This window comes from Pelophylax lessonae (assembly GCF_965119305.1).
Source record: "Pelophylax lessonae genome assembly, chromosome: 3".
In the NCBI taxonomy this organism is placed as follows: domain Eukaryota; kingdom Metazoa; phylum Chordata; class Amphibia; order Anura; family Ranidae; genus Pelophylax; species Pelophylax lessonae.
The window spans coordinates 221,623,683-221,648,252 of record NC_138770.1 but is presented as its reverse complement, the minus strand read 5'-3'; the positions used below and the strand labels follow the sequence as shown (position 1 = coordinate 221,648,252).

Sequence of the window (24,570 nt, the reverse complement as noted above, 5' to 3'; positions counted from 1 at the left end):
CACCGAGAAACACCTCGGAGCCACAGCCAGAGTGTAGGAGTCAGATGTGAGCGATCCCAGGGTCAGGTAGACATTATATTATGTGAGTGCAATATAATTATTTTTAATAAATTATTTGGATTTAATACGGAATTACACTAGTTACACTTTATCACTAGTTTGATGAATTGTTTATGTATTTGATTGGAATATTTAGTTTTTCACAAAGTTTTTTTGCACTTGCACTTTTTGGGTAACAGTCTCCTACCATACCTTCAGAGGTTTACAATATTCAGGCACTTGCACACTTTTTTATTATCACATCATTGGCATTTTTGCACATTATATTTAGTATATACCATTGGTATATATATATATATATATATATATATATATATATATATATATATATATATATATAAAATCAAACAAAATAGGTTTTATGCACGGTGCACATATTGATTTTTTTCAAATCATTATTTATTTTACACAGTAGCATCTATTTAACTAATTTAATCATATTTAATTTGCACATTAGCACTTTGCATTTAGCCATTTTGGGAGTATTACAAACTTGCGCTGATTTTTTTCGCTCTCTATTCATATGTAGGACACCTGCAGCAGATTGGCAACATTTGGTCTCCCTTTGGTTACTCAAACCTCTGATTACCTTGGCGCCTGATCTTTTTCTTTACCCATCCTTCAATGAAAGAAAAATTAAATTTTTACGAACTGGCCCTTAAAAAAAATATAATTTAGGAAATAAAAATGTATTTGGTGTGCATAAGCATCAGTCTTATTTAAAACATTAAAAAGTTACCTGTCTGTAAAAAGAACTAGAAGGTCCTTCTGGTCACTTAAGGTTTCCAATGCCTCCTTTAAAAGACGAACTTTCTGTCCTCCTCCTATTGAATTTGTTACATCTCCTCCTTTCCAGTCCAGTCCTGTGCCTAAAACCTGGAAAAATATCAGAAACACATGCATAAGTGGATATCATTTTTTTCACTATAAGATCATAAGGTGGTTTAAGGTCAGGCCACAATTAAAAACACATTTTGGATTTTCAGTGCTTAAATGTTACATCTGAGGTATAGCAATAAAAACAAGGGTTTATGTTAATGGTTTTGAAGCAGAATTATTATTATTTTTTTTTTTTGCAATTTTTAAACTGATATAACAAAATCTAAATCAATTGCAAACAGGGATGGCCACACATGTATCAACATTTGTTGGGTCCCTGCTAAACTGGACACATTTTGATCCATCTATTACTATCTTACTGGACAAAGGGGCACAGTAATGAATTAATAGGTCTTCTGATCACACTTTTCACTCAACAAAAGTTAGTAGTATGTGCAGAAATTGACAAAGAATTGTCATCTCATTTCAATGGGTACCATACAAATCATGAATCAAATCTGGCTGAGGAGATCACAACAAATTTTAGTAATTACACATTGATGTGGTTGTAAATCCTTCCATATGCCCAGTGAAGTGACTGGCCTCAGGTGATACACAGAGATGAAACAAATCCTCCTACATACGTTGTACCTGTTTATCCTCTTCTCTACATCCCTTCAAAGTCCAGATTTTATACAGCTTGTCTAAACTTCCTGAAAACAGGGGACAGGGAGCTAAAGTTGCACACTTCAGAGCTCATTGAGAGCCGATTGGAGGGGAGGGACACCCCTTTCTCACACAGGAACAGAGCTGAGGCTGTCAATCACAGGATGTGTGCGTGAGATCCATGTCCTGTCACCTTATCCCTTTAAACCAGGACACACATTAATTACTCAGGTTCTGTGTCTGACTAAGGTGGTAATTAAACTCACTTCGTGCCTTATGCACATTATATCAGCCTCAAAACCTGTGTAAATAATATGTGTCCTGGCTAAAGAGAGGAGGTGGCAAACCTACTGTCACAAGTGATGTTTTTTCTGCCTCATTTCCCCTGCCACTAAACCCTTTAACAGACACATAGGCTAACCTGAAGGGGCTCAAATTCCTGTAGAAACAGCTATTTAGAGCTGTAGTGTGCATGAGGCCTAAAGTAACAACATACAATGTCCTGTTCCAACATCATCATAATCACTTTCAGCATTTGCTTTAAGTCACTGATGAAATCTCCTCTTCAGGGAAGCCCATTCCAACTCCACTTTAAAACTGTACTTTTACTTTCTCCATCAGCTCATCCATCATAGCTATTTGTACCACTCCCCCCTCCTAAGATTGTAAGCTTTTGTGAGGAGACCCCTATAAACCTCTTGTAATAATTTGTAACTCTGCGGTCTTCCCTTTATCTTGTAAACTGTGCACACACTGCTGGCACTTTATAAATCCTGTATTCTTCACATGACTGGGCTATTAATTTTCCTGGCTGTGCTCTCTTTCAGAAAGACAGGGTAAAAACAGAGGGGTGGTAGTGTTCATCTCTATGTGAGATGTGATCTCAAAGTGAGTGTGAAAGAGGACCTAGTTGATGGAGAGTGTGATGAGTCTGAAGCAGTATGGGTGGAAATGTACATAGGTGTGCGTAATACAAAGATTATCATTGGAGTTTGTTATAGACCTCCCAATATTAATAAGGAGGTGAAGACTCCGCTCCTTGCACAGATAGAAAGAGATAGAAAGCTGGGACAGTGATAATACTAGGGGATTTTAACTACCTAGACATTGACTGGAGTAATGGCACTGCTGGAACAGTTAAAGAGCAAAAATGGATAAACCTATTACAAGACAATTTTATGGTACAGTTTATTGAGGCCCCGACTAGAAACAATGCTCTGTCTGACCTGGTAATCTCAAACCACGCAGAGTTTATTAATAATGTTCATATAAAAGAACATCTGGGTAGCAGTGGCCATAATATGATTTTATTTACTGTTAGATGTAAGCAACAAACGCATACAGGAAATACAGGAATGTGTATATGGGATTGTATGGTTCAGCTTTCTTTACTGTTTTTTGCTTTTTTATTGGTTGAGCCAGATGGACTTGTGTCTTTTTTCAACCTGACTATATAATAATAATTCAAAATTAAAAAAAGACAGGAGAAGAAGAAAAAAAATACAACTGAAATAATCACGTGACAGTGACGTAACATGTAGGGGTGTAAGCGGTGGCAGACAGGAAAATCGGAAGTGGCGGCAGCGCAATCTGGTATTTGTGGTTATTATATGTCTAATTACACACTTTGATTATAAGTGTTGTTTCTAGTAGAACAAACAGAGTACTTTACCATTATTACACTAGGGGAAGCTTTCTCTATGTTCTCCAATGTTATAAGCGAGAATAACTCGGGAGCAGACATACAGGAGTACCCTTAAAAAGGAGAACCCACTCAGCACACAGACCAGAACACTAGGAGCTATTTCTGGAGGTTCTTTAGCGGAGAGTGGACACACTTTGGAGGATAATTGATACATGCTACAAAGTGTGAAGGTGGTGAGAATTCTGTGATCACAGTGGTGATAGATTCATATCTACCTGTGACACAAAAGCATACCTAAAACAAAAGGTGACAGAAAAGAAGCAATATAGAAAAAGACACATGAAGTTTTAAAATAGAGTACTGGAGTTCCATAATTTTTATTTTTTTTTTCCAAAATGTCCATAATTCTTGATGCACTGGAATAAAGACGGAATGAAGTTGCAAGATGTAGTTTAGATTTGTGAAGTTTGCACTACTTGGTGTATACATATAGAATATTGCTTTACTTTGCACAAATATTTCACTGCTTTATGTGCATACATCATTATTGCTATGGTTGCACATATACAATATTACAAAGTTTGCACATATATTATATATAATTTTGGTTGCAAATATTTGATTTACTTTGTTTATAAGTAGCCCAGCACCATTTATCTATTGTTTTTTCACTTTATAGTTGTGGGAACACTACTAGGTGTTTGCTGCAACCATTGAATACAGTAACAGATATATTCAATTTATATACAGTGGTAGCACGGAAGCGCAAGTCACAGATATGTAAAGTTGTTTGACATTAACTAATGGCTGCCTTTATAGCAGGTATGAGCAGTTATATCTACCATGGCAGTAAAATGCACTTAAGCCAATGGGTTCTGAAAAACTATTAGGGGATCAGTAAACCTTGGGAAACACTGAGTCATGCAGATGTAATACTGAGTAATGCTTGCGATTCAAGTATAAAACCTTTAATAGAAAACTCACATGTTCAAGTATATTCTATAGAAAACACATACCTTCACAGTGTAGTCAAAGTACTTAGCAGATTGCATGAACCGAAGGAAGCCATCTGTTTCTTGTGTTGCAACAGTTAAAACCAACAGCTTGTCTGAAAGATTGAAAAAGGCAAAATATATTAAGATTTCAAAATATATGACATGAGCCACTGAAATTAAAGAAAACCATGACCGGACAAAATATTTTAGTTTTGTGTGCATTCATTTACAAGAGAAAAAGATGTACTATTTTAAAAAGGTGCATCCTATTCATTTACAGTTACTGAAAACATAGTCGTGGGTTCACCAAAGGCAAATAGGCTGTTCACTTTGCAAGGGAATTTTGCCTAGAGCTTAGTGAATGTACTGAAGTTTAACTTTGCAAAGAATACCCAATCACATGCAAGAAAAAAAAAAAAGTTTGCTTGCGCACGATAGGAAGTCATCAGGTCTTTACCACATTCACTAAGCTCTTGAGAAAAGTTCACTGCACACGATAGGATTGGATGGAAGACATCAGGTCTTTACCACATTCACTAAGCTCTTGAGAAAAGTTCACTGCACACGATAGGATTGGATGGAAGTCATCAGGTCTTTACCACATTCACTAAGCTCTTGAGAAAAGTTCACTGCACACGATAGGATTGGATGGAAGTCATAAGGTCTTTACCACATTCACTAAGCTCTTGAGAAAAGTTCACTGCACACGATAGGATTGGATGGAAGTCATAAGGTCTTTACCACATTCACTAAGCTCTTGAGAAAAGTTCACTGCACACCATAGGATTGGATGGAAGTCATAAGGTCTTTACCACATTTACTAAGCTCTTGAGAAACGTTCACTGCAAAGTAAACAGTCTTTTGGCATTTAATAAAACAACCCCATAGTGTGTTTTAGAGGTGACAAAACTTTTTCTTATATCTTAATAGTCAAATAAAGTCATTGATCTAAAAGTATTTTTCCATAAACAACTGGATTTGTAACTGCCGTGCTAAAATAGGATACATATAATACATATATTTTATGTTCACTTTCCAAGGTAAAAGTCACATTAGGCTATGTAGAAAGAAAAAGGGAAAATTAACTATTACAGTATCTACTCATATATGCCTTGTGTTTTATTGACGGATCATTGAAAGACATCAATTTAGTTCCTATGCCACATAACATTTTACTCAGATTTTTTTTGTTTTTTTCTTATTTTTTTGTTTTTTTATTCCGTTAACCCTTTTATCCTTGGTGTTTTTTCAAACTTAAAAACAATTTAAGATGGCTTTTTCAAAAGTAATACTGCTACACTCACAGGTAGAGATAATAAAGATCCTCTATATGATTCTTTAAATCTGAACTTCAGGATATAAAATACACAAAAAAAAAAAAAAAAAAAAAGCCAATGACTTCTTTATAGGGAGAATCCCCTACACCCAAAATGAGCTGGTTCAGAAATACCACATTCCCTCAAAACACAGATTTACCTGCATGAGACTATTGCACGTCATAGCCAAACATCCTCTACCCACAATTTCTTTACCCCCCAAACCCTGGGATTTTTTCACCCAACCCACATGTAAAATGCTAAGATCTCCCTCTTCTACTATACCCTACAAGACAAACGCATCTCCAGAAAAAACGAACCCTGTGCTAAAATAGGATCGGATTTTCACACCTCCTTTTCTCAAACACAATGGCGTGCTGCCTTCAGTTCAATAGCTAGGGCATCCCATTGCATCAAAATCGCCCAAGGATGGTATTATACGCCATATAATCTAGCCAAATTCTCCCCCTCCATCTCACCCCTATGCTGAGAATGTGGGCAAGTAGGAAACCTCATGCATGTTCTATGGAGTGGCGCCAGTTTTACCAGGTTTTGGTCTCAAATGTTCCAGCTGTTAGCCACATGCACAGGTATATTAACCAGTTGCCGACCACCCGCTGCAGATTTACTGTGGCAAGGTGACTTGACTGCGCGAACCTGATGATTAGTCATCAGGTCCAGACCAATGATTTTTGGCCTGGACCTAGTTATCGGTTCTGACCAATTGCAGAGCGTCCTGTGTAATGTAAACACAGGCACAGGAAATGGATGCAATCTTCTCTTCTGGTGCCCTTTTTGGTTCCAGCGTGAGGAAAGAGCATCAAACAGTGAGTACACAAGCACTACACTGACACCAGCACACATAGGCACATATTTAAATCCCTAATCACCCCCCAGTTAACCCTTTCACTCCCTGTCAGTGTCACTATATACAGTATACAGATAATTTACAGATTACTGTATTAGTATCACTTGTGAATTCAGTTAGTGTGAGAGACAGTTAGTAGTAGTTAGAGGTAGTCCCAGATAGGTTTAGGGTACCCGCCATATATCCCCTAGTAAAGATTTAACCCCCTGATCACCCCCAGTTAACCCTTTAATTGCCCTGTCACAGTGTCACTATTATAGTGTACAGATCTTTTTTATGATCACTGTATTCGTGTCACAGGTGACATCAGTTAGCGTTAACATTATTTAGCATCAATACAGGACAGCGTCAGATTGCCCACCTCATATTTAGTAATACATTTTTGGTTGATTGCCAGTGACACACACACAATAAAACACCTCCATTATTAGTATAGGGTCTGAACGGATCAATATCTTTGATCTGATCAGAACTATACTAGCGTTCCCTTTAGTTTAGTATAGTGTTCCCAAAATGTAGCGTTAGCAGGATCAGCCCGACACCTGCCAGCACCTGCGTTTAGCCCCTCCTTTCATCCCCGAAGTGCAGTATCAGTTGATTATTGTCACTTTCAATACACAGCACACTAAACCGCAGTGTTAAGAGTCAGGCCTGATCTCTTCTAGCACGAACAGTTAAATTTTTTGGTAGCTGTTCAAACAGTCCTTGACAACCAAGTGCTTTTTTACCTGCGAGTCACACTAGGTACCTATAAATGTATTGGCCAAAATGTGCAAACACAAGTACAGTAAGTGAAGAGGCATATACAATGCTGAGCATTACAGATGAGAGTGATGGGGAAGTATTCAAAACCTGTAGAGAGCAGCATCACCCTGACAGATAGCTCTGACGACAGAGCAGAGGTCCCTGTTAAGGTCAGGCACAGGCATACCCGACCCTGTTCTTCTGTTTCTGAGGTGCAACAACCGCAGGGTTCTCGTATGTAGCAGAGTGTCAGTACTAGTACCGCTCAACCTTCTGTTGAACTGGCAATCACCAGCGGCCTGGTACATCCTGGTCATAGTCAAACCAGCACTGCAGTAAACACTTGGTGACGTGGCCAGTCCCATCAGTGCAATTTCAGCTGGTGCCGTGGCTAGCACAAGTAGTGTCCCGCAGCCACCACAAATTCGAAGACAGGCCCATAGAGTCCATAGTGCCCTCCCTGATGAGCTTGCAAATCCTGATTAGGAGCCCACCACTTCTGCAGTGCCCCCCCCCCCCCATTCACTGGCCAACTTAAAATATAGGTGGAAACAGTTGATTTTACTGCCATTGGTTTTTATGAGCTGTTTTTCACAGAAGATCTGTACAGATCTATTGTGGACCAAAGCAATTTATATGCTGATCAATTCATCACCACAAATCCAAATTTGACCCTTGCCAGAGAATTTACATTGAACCGTATCACTATTTCTGAATTTAAAACCTTTCTGAGCCTATCCCTCTTCATGGCATTACTAAAAAGAGTTGGTCATATTGGTCCACTGACCCAATTCATCATATGCCTGTGTTCTCCGTTGCCATGGCCAGGACTAGATACAAGCAAATCTTACGGTTCATGCACTTCCACTGCCTTTGCAGCTTAAGGGAGGGAGTCTTAAAGGTGGCTTAATTGCCCGTTTTTAACACTCTCCAATCAAGTGTAAATGAGCCCTAAATGTTACTAAAATGCAGTAGAGAAAAATCAGGTCTCCTACCCTGCCAGACAAGATGGTGCTGTGTGGCAGAGCTGTAGACATCTCAGCACTGGATGGACAGAAATGCAAATCCTTGGATAGGCAAAGAAATAGTGTTACTTTTTAAATGTGTATTTAACTGTGTTACTGGAGTTCAGCTATAAAATAAATAGGCACATTTGTAAACTGGTTTAGTGTAAATAATAGAAAGCTCCATGATGGTGGTAAATCATAAAATGTGTTAGGAAGACTGTGTGTTTATTTTAGGTTGGGAGCTGATGCAACGCCTCGACTGAAGATTACAAAGCAGTTGGGAGCATGTTGTGACTGCAAGCTTTAATACAAACATTCTGAGAGTTCTTATGCAGGATGTGACTGCAAATGCAATATATGCAACTGCTATAAGCATGTGAAGTCTAGAAAAGTTCTCCCTGTCTGCTAGGACCAAAACCTAAAGGAATGCTTACAGGATTAAAAAATAAATTAAAAAGGGAAAGTAACTATGGATTTTACATATTTATTCCTAATGTTTTTATTTGCGTTCTCCTATATTTCACTTTTCACAGTGCTTATCTTTAATACTTCTACAGGTATAATCTATGATACATGACAAGAACTGATGTGATTTTTATACAAAAATAAATAATAAAAAGGACGTGATGAACGAAAGTCCTTGATAACTTTTTGCATCACATTGGTATGTAGGACTTTGTTTTTTACCTAACCTTGTACTCCTGTTTTTTATTCACATGCAGGTTAGTTTTCAATACTTTTCTGATGAAGGGCAATCTACCTTCAAGAAGAATTGAACATTGACTTTTTTTTTTCCCCCCTTAAACACGCAACAATGCAGCTGCTCAGGAAGTATTAGAATAATACCACTGCGAGAAAATAAGGTCAGATTTTTTTAGATAATCACACAAACGGTGTGAAAATGTGTAAAAATTAACTTTAATTATCCAGGCATGAGCGAATGGAATAAGTAAATAGGGGTCTGTTTTTTACATGGTTGGTTATTTCAATTGACTCTTTTACACAATTTGTTGTGCAAACATTTTTAATTGAATTAGTAAGTCACCCTCAATGTAGATCTGTCTGTTATATTTTTTATATTTGTTTATTTATGCACAGCAATGTAGTTGCCTGAAGAAGCAATGGAAAAATTCCAGCATTTGAAAAAGAAAATCTCGAATGCCAGGCTCCCTACTGCCACACCTTATAAGTCACCTACATTTTAATGCAGCAAGAGCCCCATTTTTCAACTTCAAATATCTTTTTGCTACAGTGAGCGACATGCTGTTTACGTTGCTTGTCCGACATGATCTAAAGTAAAAAAAAAAAATATATATATATATATTATATATATATATATATATATATATATATATTATATACACACACACACACACACACATACACACACATATAGATACACACACACACACACACACACACACACACATTATATATACACACATATACACACATACATACACACACTTAACTGGTACTGCACACCAGGCCACTTCCATGATTCAAGAATCTTGTCCTAACCCTTTCTGCATCCTAAGTGCTAATGATTTGCAAATCTGTTGGGGTTTGATTCACAAAACGAATTCAAATACATTTTATAGGGTTAACTTTTTGGGGGTTAACAGGCAATCAGCTGTAAAAAAGGCATGGTAAGCATACAGCAGTAGGAATGCATCTTCCAATGCAATACTGAAATGCTGAGGAATTGCCCTGAAGTTAAATGATTTCTAGGTCATGCTTTATATACAGCCTCATTGACCGTGTATACTGGCACTACTTATTTCTTTTACAATTGACTTGGATTACATGCAACAGCAGCACTTCAATACGATTAATTTCAGTTTGAAAAAAAAAAAAAAATGTTTTTTTAGGTAGTCTTAGCAGATACACATGCCTTTTCATCAAATAATAGACCGTTTTGACCAGTGGATAGAAATTGGCCAACGGTTTGATGTGGCTCACCCTTTTATCACGGTTGCAAAACAGCCCGTCCGCTGCCCAATTTCTATCAAACTTTCATTAAAGTTAAACTTTAGTCAGAAAATAAAGTCCTGCTAGATCACATCAGGCTGGCCCCTTTTGCAGGTATAGCTATGTAAAATAAAACGTTAAAGAATAAGTGCTTATACGGTTTAAAATCTGGTAATACACGATTTTACCCCGCTCTGCACATGCTCAATTGCGCTCAATTTTTTGGCACTGCACCAAAAATGTAGATGCTGATCTGCAGACAGCCTAAAGATTTACTACTGCTTAAAGGCTCTGGAATTCAGCAAAATGGCAACCTCCAACAAGAAGAAACAGAAGTAATGTTGGAGGTAATTTACAGCACAGACTAATTTTGGTAGTATAACTATTAATGTGGAACGTTCCTTGCTAAAGACATTATTTTGTATCAAGTTGTTATGGGTAAAGTACTGCTATAAGGATTAGGAGGTACAAGATTATACGGCAGTGTTAAATTGGTCAGCAGCAGGACAATTTTAATAAATGAGAATTGTCTAAAATGCATTACACATTCACTACATGAATTAGGTGACCGCAGATGACACAGCAGTGTCAAATTGGCCAGCAGCAGGACAATTGTAAACAGCAAGGCTAGGCCTGCATTTACTAAAGACATAAAGCCAAGGCTGGGGCTTTCCTACTAGAATTAAGACACTATAGAAGATACAGCAGTGTAAAATTTGCCAAAAGCAGGACAGTTTTAATCAGGGATAATAGAAAATAAGAGCAATAAAATGTGGTGCAGTTCTGGCAGTTATGCAGCTGCATGCTGCAAATAAATGGCAGCTCCAAGAACAGATGGTCAGTAACAGGTGAATTCATCACATTCTAGTTTAAAACCTTCTCCTGGGCAAACATGCACACAAGATTCTCTTCAAACCTATAGTAGCCACAGATCCGAACCTCAACCCCATTGAACACCACTTTTGGGCAGCAGGGCCACTCATCACAGTCGTGTTCCATTATCAAGGCTCAGGAGGGAATAGAGTGTCAAGCCAGGCTATTGATCAGGAAATCAACACATATTCTCATAACAGAAGGATAAAAATGTTGATAACCTGGATGCACCACTGGGTAGTGAAGCTACTTCCCTTCACTTTAGGGTCTATTTATTTTAAAGAGATTTCATTGCTTTACCATGGCGGGGCTATTTTAAGGACACATAATCAGCATCAGGAACGGACCTAAATGGACAGTCTAGAAAGGGAGTTATTCTAAAATACACTTCCTGTATTCTGAATAGCTCTATAGATTTGTTTGGATGTCATGAGATGTTCGTAGGTTAGGAGAACATTCCCCCAGTGTCTATAATAAAATAGGAAGTGCAGCTGTACAGAGCAGGTTTAGTTGTGTCTCACAGTAATTAGTTGATCCCAGGTACTGACTGACAGAACCTTGCCTAGGAGAATGTGACCCTTTTACATCCCAGTGTCATGGGAAAATTGCAGAAAATTAGGTAATGAACCTACCAAGACTGAGGTTCATAACCAGGTGACTTTTTATTGATGTGGACAGCTCGACAAGCCTGAGAGGACTATGACAGAACTGATATTATACACAGGAAGTTTTCTTTCTAATAAACTTTTTGAGCTCAAAAATTTTAAATTAAAATTCTTCTTTACCACAGGTTTACTTTAGCTACAATAAATGTTTATATTGCAATGCAGTAAAATGTAAAAGTATCCCACACACACTTAAAACGTTCTGCAGATATAAAGATACCAACATCAAATGAAGTCATTGGTTTGGCTAGCCCTTTTCCACCTTCTGCTTCTTGCCATTTCCTGTTGAATATAACGGGTAAACTCATTGAGCCAAAACAAGGTGCAGGAGCCAGCCGGCCAAGGTCGATTTATAAAACAGAACTACCTTGTTTTTGGAATTTACAGATGCCAGAAAAGATTATTGAATGGTGAATGCACTTGAGTATTAGTGCTATAAAAAGGTTAGATTTCACTAAGTTACACCAAGGTAATTTAAATTACAGAATTAGTAGTATAATCTTACAGAGGCCATAACCCCACTTTAAAAAAACTAAGCCCGTTTAGGAAGCATAGTTATGTGCTTTGCAAATATGCTTGGGAGGAGAAACTTGTCACATGACCTGTGAAAGTCATGTGACAGGCCTCAATTAAAATAAAGAAATGGCCCCTGCCCCATCTATAACTGGCCTTCACAGCAGGGAGAACATGGAAGGGCAGTGCATGCAAGACAAAACCAGAGCAAATCCCCAGCTCAACTCACCAACCTGTCTGCTTTAACAACCAAATTAACCTGTCCAACAGTTTGCGTTAAAAACAGGGGTTTAGTTTGCAAATTTGTGCCAACGCATGCGTAAGCTTCAGGGCCCCTTCATGACAACCTGTATTACCTGCAGTCCTAACCCCTTGTAAATTTACTAGAGTTTCCAACAGTAGGAGCACAGGTTTCTCAGGTTTCACTAATGCAAAAAGCAAATAAGTAATAATTCTTCACTGCTCAAATTAGTTTTTAAACCAAAAAAAAAAATATTCTCTTAAATATACGGTCTCTGTTTCCCATGATGAGTTGTATAACTAGGTGAAGCCTATAGGACTGCCCATTAGCAAGTTTGGAAACAATGGCAATAAAGTATTGGTCAGTAGAAGACATTTGTAAACAATCCAGGTGCCCATACTCATACTCTTCGTGAACAAGCTTGTGTACCATTGCACAGAGCAGACAAACCCAGCTAGGCTTCATCTCTGGGCATAAATATTGTATTCTAAAATGATCTATCCCAGAAATATTTTCCTTGCAAGACGCATAAGGCAGAGTGTTCCCTTGGAGAGCTGATGCTTTGTATATGAAAGCAGTAAATCATCTCTCCTATTGCTACTGGTACAGGGTTTGTTAAACCTTCCTGCAGAAATTGAAAGTTTAAAAAAAAAGTTAAAGATCAGCAAAAATTTTACTGTACATGCAGCCTAGCTACATTGCATAAAAAAATAAATAAATAATAAATCACAAGGCTTGAATTGGACTATATTAACCACTTCCATACCGAGTCATAGTAATATGACGTCGGCATGGTGGTTGTACGGATCCGGGCGGGCGTCATATGACGTCCGCCCGCTCTAGCTGCTACTGCGCGCCCCCGGGGGCGCGCAGCGCGGCGATCGGGGGTGAGGCTCGTCCCTCGGACATAGCCCATCCCTGATCAAGGTAAACAGCCAATAGAAATTGGCTGTTTACCACGTGATCGGCTGTGTCAATCACAGCCGATCACATGAGCGGCTCCAGCACGAGCCGCTCGTTCTCTCTGCAATGCGCGCCCCCGGGGGCGCGCAGAGCAGCGATCGGGGACGAGGCTCGTCCCTCGGACAGAGTCGATCCCCGATCTAGGTAAAGAGCCAATGAAATTGGCTCTTTACCACGTGACCGACTGTGTCCAATCACAGCCGGTCACAAATGTCAACAGAGAACACGGTAACTAGCTGTCACCGTGTTCTCCTCCTCACACACTGTTTCTTGGGGGGGGAAGAGAGTGTGGTAACAGCTAGTTACCAATCATAGTGCACCCCAAACACACTGATTGCCCCCCCCCCCAATAAAGAGCACCTGTCACTAGCCCATCAAAGTACCCGAGTACCTGTCACCAGCCCATCAGGTACTCTGATGACAGGTACTCGGGTACTCTGATGACAGGTACCCGGGTACTCTGATGACGGGTACCCGGGTACTCTGATGACGGGTACTCGGGTACTCTGATGACGGGTACTCGGGTACTCTGATGACGGGTACTCGGGTACTCTGATGACGGGTACTCGGGTACTCTGATGACGGGTACTCGGGTACTCTGATGACGGGTACTCGGGTACTCTGATGACGGGTACTCTGATGACGGGTACTCGGGTACTCTGATGACGGGTACTCGGGTACTCTGATGACGGGTACTCGGGTACTCTGATGACAGGTACTCGGGTACTCTGATGACAGGTACTCGGGTACTCTGATGACAGGTACTCGGGTACTCTGATGATGGATACTCGGGTACTCTGATGACGGATACTCGGGTACTTTGAGTACCTGTCAACGGAGTACCCGTCATCAGAGTACCTGAGTACCTGTCACCTACCCATCAGAGTACCCGAGTACCTTCCACCTGCTCATCAGAGTACCTGACGCCTGAAGTACCCGAGTACTTGCCGCCTGCTCATCAGTACCCATCACTACTCATCAGTACTCATCAGTACCTATCACGTATCAGTATCACCTATCAGTATCAGTACTACTCATCAGTACCTATCACCTGCCTGTCACCTGCCCATCAGAGTACCCGAGTACCTGTCACCTGCCTATCAGAGTACCCGAGTACCTGCCACCTGCCCAACAAAGTACCCGAGTACCTGTCGCCCTTCATACAGCCACCATGTCTAAGTCCAAAAAGGTTTATATACGTCCTCCGTTTAAACCTAAATACCGGTGTTATGGCAGCAGATAGCTGCCATAACCCTGGTATTTTTTTAAACGGTGGACGGTTGGCTTTCCGATAAAGGTGGTCCCAGCGGCAGATTCGCCGTGGGATCACCCTTCTGGGATGGCGGAAGAGGTGCCCCCCCCCCCCTCCCGCCGCGTCCGGTCCTTTTCCCCGCTTACCGGACCCGCCGGCAGCGGGGAAAACGATCCAGTCCCGGATCCTCACAGACAGGATGTCGAGTGAGGGCAAGCTTGCCCTCACTTGACTCTATGGTCTTGGAGGACCGGGGCTACGGAAAATGTTGTTGCCTAGCAACCGGTTTAAAGGTCCTTTTTTTTTTTTTCATTTTATATAATAATTTTTTTTTTTTTTTTTTTTCTTTCTATCTTTTAGTGTACTTGTGAGATCTGAGGACTTTTTGACCCCAGATCTCACAAAAAAGGAGGTCCTGTCGTGCCTTTTTCCATTACAAGTAATGTTTACATTTCTTGTAATAGAAATAAAAATGATCCTTTTTTTTTTTTTTTGTTAAACGGTGTAAAAATAAAAAATAATAAATAAAATAAATAGTAAAAAAAAAAAAAATTAAAGCACCCTGTCCCCGTTAGCTCGCGCGCAGAAGCGACGCATACGGAAACCCCGCCCACATATGTAAACGGTGTTCAAACCACACATGTGAGGTATCACCGTGATCGTTAGAGCAAGGGAAATAATTTGAGCCCTAGACCTCCTCTGTAACTCAAGGATGGCAACCTGTAGAAATTTTTAAATTGTCGCCTATGGGGATTTTTAAGTACCAAAGTTTGTCGCCATTCCGTGAGCGTGCGCAATTTTGAAACATGACATGTTGGGTATCTATTTACTCGGCGTAACATTATCTTTCACATTATGGAAAAAAATTGGGCTAACTTTACTGGTTTCTTATTTTTTAATTAAAAAAAGTGAATTTTTTCCAAAAAAATTGCGTTTGGAAGACCGCTGCGCAAATACGGTGTGATAACAAATATTGCAATAATCTCCATTTTAATCTCTAGGGTCACTGCTAAAAAAAAATATATAATGTTTGGGGGTTCTAAGCAGTTTTCTAGCAAAACAACTGATTTTAGCTTGTAAATACCAAATGTCAAAAATAGGCCTAGGCAAGTGGCTAGGATGCATGATGATGCTCCTTGGATGTTAGGCCCCTCTATATGGCTAGGCTGTGAAAAAGTCTCACACATGTGGTATTGCCATACTCAGGAGGAGTGGCAGAATGAATTTTGGGGTGTCATTTTTGCTGTGTACATGCTATGTGTTAGGAATATCCTATAAATTGACAACTTTGTGTAAAAAAAAAAAAAAGTTTTCATTTTTTTCCCACATTTTCCAAAAACCTGTGGAAAAAAATGACATGTTCAAAGGACCCATAATGCCTCATAGAATATACGTTGGAGTGTTTTCTTTCCAAAATGGGGTCATTTTGTGGACTTTTCCATTGTATTGGTGCTCTAGGGCCTTGAAAAGTGTGATAGGTAGTAAGAAAGTTTTATGTGTATTTATGCTCCTAGAACGCCTGAAGGTGCTTCTTGGACGTGGAGTATCTTTTTGTGGCCAGGCTGTGTAAAAGTCTCACACATGTGGTATCGCCATACTCGGAAGGAGTAGCAGAATGTATTTTTGGGTGTAATTTTTGCTGTGTACATGCTATGTGTTAGAAATAGCTTATAAATTGACAACTTTGTGGGAAAAAAAAGAAAACATTTTTTTTTTCTTCATTTTCCCAAGAATTGTGGGAAAAAATTACAACTTCAAAATACCCACCATGCCTCTTACTAAATACCTTGGACTGTCTACTTTACAAAAAGGGGTCATTTGGGTGGTATTTGTACTGTCCTGACATTTCAGGGCCTCAAGAAAGGAGATAGGCAGTCAGTACTTCTGGTGTGATCAATTTTCAGTAATTGGTACCATAGCTTCTAGACTCAATAACTTTCACACAGACTAAATAATATACACTAATTTGGGTTAATTTTACCAGAGACATGTAGCAGTATACATTTTGGCCCAAATGTATGAAGAAAAATTAATTTTTTGCAAAATTTTATAATTGAAACTAAAAAAAAGTGTTTTTTTTTCAAAATTTTTGCTCTTTTTTTGCATATATCACGAAAAAAAAAAAACCCCAGTTGTGATCAAATACCACCAAAAGAAAGCTCTATTTGTGTGAAAAAAATGATAAAAAATTTGTTTGGTTACAGTGTAGCATGACTGAGCAATTGTCATTCAAAGTGTGAGAGTGCTGAAAGCTGAAAATTGGTCTGGGCAGGAAGGGTGTCAAACTGCTCTGTATGGAAGTGGTTAAAGAAGTAACTTCACTTTTATTGAGAAAAAAAAAAAAAAAAAAAAAAACAATCCCCTCTGGGTGATCCAGATTGCAACAGTTTTAACAAACTTTTCTATAGATTTCTACCTATTTCAGCTCTCAAGAAATAGACATTTGTTGTCTGTAAAATGAACCTGAATGACAGTGACATTTTTATTATTAAAAGAAAAGTATGGGGTTTGGGATTATTGCCTAGTTATACTTACCCAGGTGGATGCATCTGTCCCCCCGGGGCCTCTGCACTGGGAACCGAGTGATCGAACACCGCCAACTGCTCGGTTCTGACAGCTCTCTGCTCCCTCTGCGCTCATTGGAGCGTTGAGCTGTGGAGAGGGGCCGGCTCAGGCTCTCAGCGACTCGCTCAGTGACTGAGACGGGTGTCAGTCCAGGCACCTAGCAGATCCCAACTCCGTGGCCTGGACCAACATCTGTAACGTCAGCAGAGAGCGGACTTCAGAAGGCTGTCTGCTGAAAACGGGTCACAGAGTGCAGAAGGGATTGTACTCCTGTCTGTGATCCATAGGAGATGTACAGCCAAACGAGCTTTGGCTGTACATCTCCTTTAACCACTTTACGACCAGTCACTGTGCCTCTACTGCGGCACAGTGGCTCGTTCCCGTCCAGCGACGTAGACCTACGTCACTGGACTCCTCCACTTGTGGGCGGCGCTTGTGCGCCGCCGGAGGCTCGCTCCTGCTGTATTCAGTCACAGCAGGAGTCGGGCCAGGGGAGGAGCAGCGGCGATCGCCGCTGCTCTTCCCCGATCGTCGGGAATCGAGTGTGGAGATCCGCCCGCTTGTGTAAACAAAGCGGGCAGCTCTCCTAAGTGACAGACAGTGACAGATTGCAGGGTTCAGCATAGCTGAACATGCGATCTGTCCCTGTGTCACTCAGTCACCTCCCCCCACACACGTTAGTAAGCACCAGGCATACATTAACCCCTCCCTCTCCAATAAAATTAACCCCTTCCCTGCCAGTGTCATTTTTACAGTAACAGTGCATATTTATAGCACTGATTACTGTAGTAATGTCACTGGTACCCCCAAAAGTGTCAAAAATGTCAGTCAAGGGTCCGATCTGTCCGCTGCAATGACGCAGTCCCATACAAATAAAAAAAAAAAAAAATAAAAATCGCCGCCATTACTCGTTACAAAAAAAAAAAAAAAAAGACAGAAATCTTTCCCTTAGTTAGTAAACACAATAACCTTTGCGCAAACCAATCAAAATACCGTTATTGTGATTTTTTTTTACCAAACATAGGTAGCAGAAAACTAATTGGCCAAAAATTTTAAAAAAATTTGATTTTTACATTTTTTTTGGGGGGGGGGGGGGATTTCATATAAAAAATTTTGAAAAATATTTTTTCAAAATTTACGCTCTTTTTTTGTTTATAGCGCAAAAAGTAAAAATCGCACAGGTGATCAAATACCACCAAAAGAAAGCGCTGTTTGTGGGAAAAAAAGGACGTAAATTTCGTTTGGGTACGGCGTCGCATGACCGCGCAATTGTCAGTTAAATTCGCACAGTGCCGAATCGCAAAAAGTGGCCTGGACGTAAGACAGCAAAATCCTCCGGTGGTAAAGTGGTTAATTAGCTGATGCACTTACAATGTTCTAATGGAGTAAAATGCAGGGTATGAGTCCCTTTAGTTCAGTACACGGAACGGAACAATGGAACGCCTCCACATTGCACACAAATAGGGTAGAGTGGCTTTTCAGGTTGTTTTCTTGTTTTTACTAGAAAAGTGGCGTTACCCTTTAAGTTTGCTGATCCTTTACTGTGTGGAAAGCAAGAGAACCAGCGAAAGATCAGTTATGGTTTATTTATTGAAATAAAACAGTAGAAAGGTCAGTTAGGTAGTATCTAAGTGAGAACAGTTGTTTATTTTAGTCTGGGTATAGAGACTGCTCTGTAATTGGATTGTTATGGTAACAAGGAAATTTGGTATTTAAAATAAATATTTCAGCTAACTTTAATTGAAAAATGCAAATCGAGTTACCATTATTTCTACCTAGTTCTTTTTAAAATAAACATTTCTTTTAACAAAACATTCTAAACACCAAGCTTTTTAAAGTACTTGTTCTGCTGACAAAAAACATAACATCCAAGTGAACTATATACAGTGCAAAGGTTATGTTTTCATTTTTTTTTTCAGAACAGAGAAAGGCAAGACTTTTGCTTACTATGCTCTTTGAAAAATGTACTGCAAATAATTGGTTTGCCAATTTTCACCCAATTACCTTTTTAAGGTAACTAGGGATTAATACTTTTTTTTTGTGATTACAAACATGTTCTACTCACCTGTTCTGTACACTTGGTTTGCACAAAGCTTCAATTCTCCTTCTCAGGTCCCCCGCCAGCACCTTCAGCTCCTCCTCTTCCCCCTGTGCCACCATAGAAAACCGCTTCCTATGCTGGCACACATGCAGGCTCAATCCTGAGCCAGGCTATGTGTGTCTATTGCAATACACAGTGCAGCTTGGCCCTGTGCCCCACTCGTCACTGGCTTTGACAGCAGCAGGAGCCAAAAGCTCCCAATGCTCAAGTGAGGAGGAAGACAATGAGCAGCACCACTGCTCTTAGGCACAGAGCTGGAGAGAGATCAGGTGCAGGTATATATTGGGGGTGGGAGCTGCACATAAAAGGTTTTTTACCTTAAAGCGGTGTTCCGGCCTCAAAATTGAAAAAAAAAAAAATCGATTTTGGGCCATCTGCTTGCTGAGGGCCACCTGAAAAAGAAATGGATGCTCCCTTTTTTTTCGGTCACTTACCTTGATATTGAAGAAAATATATTCACCTTCCTTCCACTTCATGCCTCTGCGGCCGCGACCCGCACCGTCACTTCCGGTGTGCGATGACTCCTGGGAGCTGAACGTCATCGCTCCCAGGAGTCAATGCGCCTGCACCGGCCCCGCTCGTCACTTCAGGTGCAGGCGCGGCATCCCTGCACAGCTTCTGGGCATGCCCAGAAGCTGTTTAGCAGGGAATGCTGTGCCTGCACCGTAAGTGACGAGCTGGGCCGGTGCAGTGCATTGTGGGACTCAGACGTCACCAAACAGGCTGCAGAAGAGGATGCGCTGGCTTCAGCTGCACTAGAGAAGAACTTTTCAAGGTAAGTATTTCTTCTCACAGGTAAGTGTGACCCGGGACAGTTCAGAGGCTATCCATTGTGGAATGTACTAGCCCTGACTGTCCCGGGGGTATTTTTATCAAAATTTTACCCCCGAGGCCGAAACTCCAATTTAAATGCAGAGAATACATTAAACAGATAAAAAATAAAAGTACTGTTTTTCTAATCGATATACAGCGGTCACATGACCCAGCTCTTTCCCAGCCCGTCTGCAGGGAGACATAAGCAAGAGGACCTTCTTGTCCTCTGCTGCTGGTCACATGTTTAATATTAACAAAAAAAAAAAAAAACAGCCTTTGGAATACAGAGTAAAAAAAAAAAATAAACTCAATAAATGGTTTTAAATTGGCATACAAATGTATATTTAAGTCAAATTTTTATAATTTTGTGGAAATAACATGGTGTGGGTGGATTTCTGCCAGTCACAGGCTGTGTCACACCCCTTCAGCCTGTGTCTTAGAACACGAGTGAGGCTAGCTGTTTAGCTTGTTAGTGGGCATGAAGATGATGGAGGAGGAGGAGGAGGAGGAGGAGGAGGAGGAGGAAGAGGAAGGAGTGGGATGTCATTTACCACTGTGTATACGCCCAAATGTGTGACTCTATAGTCACATGGGTTGCTCAGATGTGAGGTGGCGATGGAGAGCAACATGATCAACCAGGTTTTTTGCAGAACACAGAAAACAATTCTCAAAATTGACTGACTAATACAACATTTATTGATACTACTGTATATAGTTTTTTAGGATGTGGATTAAGTGACTCTTTAAAAAAGGTAAAAAAAAAAAAAACCCTTTATCCTTTGCAACCACCTTAACCACTTACCGCAAAGGGACGTTGGGGTACGTCGGCAGACTTTGCGGTGTTATACCGGGGTGATGCCTCTAGCTAGAGGCATCACCCCAGTACCGTCGTTTAGCGCTGGCGGTCGGCTTTCCGGCGGTAATGACCGATGAGCCACTCGGTCGTTACCCCGGCAAGCGGGAGGGGGACATCCCCCCCCTCCCGCAGCTTTGCCCGGGTCTCCCGTCCCACCGGGAGACCCGAGCACCCAGCCGGCACGTCCGCCGGCTGAATGGAGTCCCAATCTAAGCTGGATGCGGCTTCGATCGGGTCTCTGATCTCCGATGACGTAACCCGGAGGCGGCGTCCATGACATCACGTCCAGGTTACTCTGCTGCTAAAGGCGGCAAATTCAAAAAATGAGTGTATTCAAAAATGCCTTTTGTGGCGTTTTGAATACATGGAAGTGTAGTGGAGGGGTCTAGGGTCTTTTAGACCCTCGATCCCTCCATAAAGAGTACCTGTCACTGCATATTACTGTCACAAGGGATGTTTACTTTGCTTGTGACAGCAATAAAAGTGATCAGATTTTTTATTTTTTTTTTAAAAAGCCTGTGATAAAGTTAAAAAAAAATAAATAAAATTAGCCACCCCTGTTGCCGTTAGCTCGCGCACTAAAGAAAACACATATGGAAGTCGAGCCGTGAATGAAATCACTGTTCAAACCACCCATGTGAGGCATCGCCGCGCTCGCCAGAGAGTGAGAAATAAATAAAAAAATAAAAAAAAGCTACACTCTAACTCTAAACTGATAACCGGTAAAAAATTTTAAAGCGTCGCCTATTGAGATTTCTATTGACCGTAGTTTGTGGCCATCCCATGGGTGTGCGCAATTTTAAACATGTTGGGTATCTATTTACTCGGCGTGACATCATCTTTCACAATATACAAAAAAAATGGGCTAACTTTACTGTTTAGTCTTTTTTTAAATGCAGTGAAATGTGATTTTTCGTAATTTTTCCAAAAAAATGGCGTTTTAAAGACCACTGCGCAAATACCGCGTGACAAAAAATATTGCAATGGCTGCCATTTTATTCTCCAGAGTCTTTGCTAAAAAATATATATATAAATATATATATATATATATAATGTTTGGGGGTTCTAAGTAGTTTTCTAGGAAAAAATACTGATTTTAACTTGTAAACAAAAAAAGTGTCAGAATAGGCCTGGGGCTTAAGTGGTTAAGAGGCAAACACACATGCAAAGAACAGCAAGGTTTATACTGAAACTATAAAAAAGCGAGAAAACAAACACATAGGTTCAGTTTACACAGGACTGGTTTTCCGCTTGAAAATTTTGTGACATGGTGCATTATCCTGCTGGAAGGAACCATCAGAAGATGGGTACACTGTAGTCAAAAAGGGATGTACATGGTCAGCAACAATACTCAGCTATACCATGGCGTTTAAACTATGCTCAATTGGTACCAAGGGGCCCAAAGTGTGCCAAGAAAATTATTATTTGATAAAGTATTTATTACATTTCTGTGGATGCTTAAAGGAGTTGTAAAGTCAGAAGGTTTTTTTTTTTTTTATCCTTATGAATTCTTTTCATTAGGATAAAAAGCCTTTGTGTAGCAGCCTCCCCAGCACCCCCTAATACTTACCTGAGCCCTATCTTTCTTCAGCAATGTCAACAAGTCCCTAGGCCATCCAGGGCTCTTCCTCCTGATTGGCTAAGACACAGCTGTGGCACCATTGGCTCCCATGGCTGTCAAACAAAGTCAGTTAGCCAATCAGGAGAGAGGAGGTGGGACACTGGGAGCTGCAGCTCAGCTTGACTGCCCCCATAGCAAGCTGCTTGCTGTGGGGGCACTCAACAGGAGGGAGGGGCCAGGAACAAAGAAGAGGGAACAATGAAGAGGGACCCGAGAAGAGGAGGATCCGGGCCACTCTGTGCAAAACCAACTGCACAGAGGAGGTAAGTATAACATGTTTGTATTTTTTTTTTTTTTAAACGAGATTTTACAATCACTTTAATAAATTGACGTGATTGAAGACAATTAGTATTGAACTCAGATTTTGTGAAACTCAGGCTAGGAGATATGCAGGGTATAATGCTTTAGTCTAGGCGGGCACCCATACATGGTCCCACAGGCTTAACCCCCCCACTGGTAGTGAGACCCATCTCCCCAAAAAGGTTTCTCTCCAGTCATCTTACCCCTTCCCTCAGAAATGTAATGGCAGTGGCTGCTGGTTCAGCAGTGTACATGATAAAGTCGAAGGCCTATCTACTTTCAGGACGGTAGAGAAGACGACTAGAGCATTTGGCTGTTGCAGGGCCATGGAATAAAATAAATGCTTCCTCTATATTATTAACCCTTGACAAAAACATTTAATCCCCTGGACATGCAGTGGCTAAAGAGGGAAAATGGGGGCACATTTTATATTTTGAGTTGGGCTTTAAATATGTAGAGTCAGAAGGGTGAATAATTTGTTTATAGTTTGGTCAAATGTGTTTTTTTTTTTTTGTGGCTCCAACTTGTCAGCAGAAGCATGCAACACATGTTCCTTGATCTTTAGGCATTTGTTTTTTCCTCCCATTTACCATTTCCCACCCAAGGCCGTATGACGTCCTAGACTGAGTGGAGATACCTGCAGCTGCAAGCATCATTCTGATATCATCTTTTTCAGCATGCAATTCCCTGCACCATGAGAACAATTATAGTGGCATAGTTTTGCCGCTTGATCGCTTTTACAATCAACGGGGGGGGGGGGGTTTCTCCCCGTCCTGCCGCCCTCCGGGGCTTCTATCAGCTTGCCTGTGCGATCTGCGAGCCTGAGAAGTAATCTGCCAGAGGCAAAAGTTCACCATAGAGAATACCAGTGACCTGATGGTCCCCAGAAGTCTCTTTGACCTTTGGAGGCCTGGGCGCAGCGTTATGACATCACGTCCGGCCTGGCAGAAGTAAACAAATACTGCCATGTACTCAGCTGGAAAGGCCAAGATCGTTTATTTTTTTTTTTTTTATCTCAGTCTTTCCTGCCTAGAGGAGAGATGTGCTCCTGCATCTCTCAAAGAGGACCTGTCAAGCCCTATTCCTTTTACAAGGGATGTTTACATTCCTCATAATAGGAATAAAACTGGTCACAAAAAAAATAATAAATTAAAAGGAAAAGTGTAAAAATTTTAAAATAATATAAATAAAAATTTAAAGGTCCCTCTCCCCACGTGCAAAACTGTACGTCACGCCCACATATGTAAAGGGTGTTCAAACCACACGTTCGGTATCGCCACGAACATAGAGCGAGAGCAACAATTGTAGCCCAAGACCTCCTCTGTAACTCTTAACTGGTAACCTGTAAAAAATTTAAGCGTCGTCTATGGAGATTTTTAAGTACCGAAATTTGCCGCCATTCCACGAGTGTGCGCAATTTTAAAGCATGACATGTTCAGTATCTTTTTTACTCTGCGTAACACCATCTTTCACATTATACAAAATAATTGGGCTAACTTTAATGTTTATTTTAAAAATCCATAAAACTGTTTTTTTTCCCCCAAACAAATACGCGTTTAAAAAAAAAATTGCTGCGCAAATACCTTGTGGCATAAAAATATGCAATGCCCGCTATTTCATTCCCTAGGGTCTCTTCTAAAAAAAAAAAAAAAAAAAAAAAAAAAAACATATACAATGTTTGGGAGTTTTAAATAATTTGCTGGCAAAAAAATGTTT

The 24,570-nt window shown here is 40.4% G+C and overlaps 1 protein-coding gene across 3 annotated transcripts in view; it reads right to left on the bottom strand.

Annotated features, from left to right (window-relative positions):
- PLOD2 (procollagen-lysine,2-oxoglutarate 5-dioxygenase 2) overlaps positions 1-24,570 on the bottom strand; it is a 282,208-nt gene that overhangs the window by 151,973 nt on the left and 105,665 nt on the right. For all 3 annotated transcript variants that reach the window (XM_082248892.1, XM_082248890.1, XM_082248891.1), the window contains exons 2-3: positions 4,207-4,298; positions 800-936 (exon numbers count right to left, since the gene is read on the bottom strand). In XM_082248892.1, the coding sequence (XP_082105018.1) occupies positions 800-936; positions 4,207-4,242 (173 nt within the window). In that variant the 5' untranslated portion in view covers positions 4,243-4,298. The remainder of the gene's footprint in view (positions 1-799; positions 937-4,206; positions 4,299-24,570) is intronic.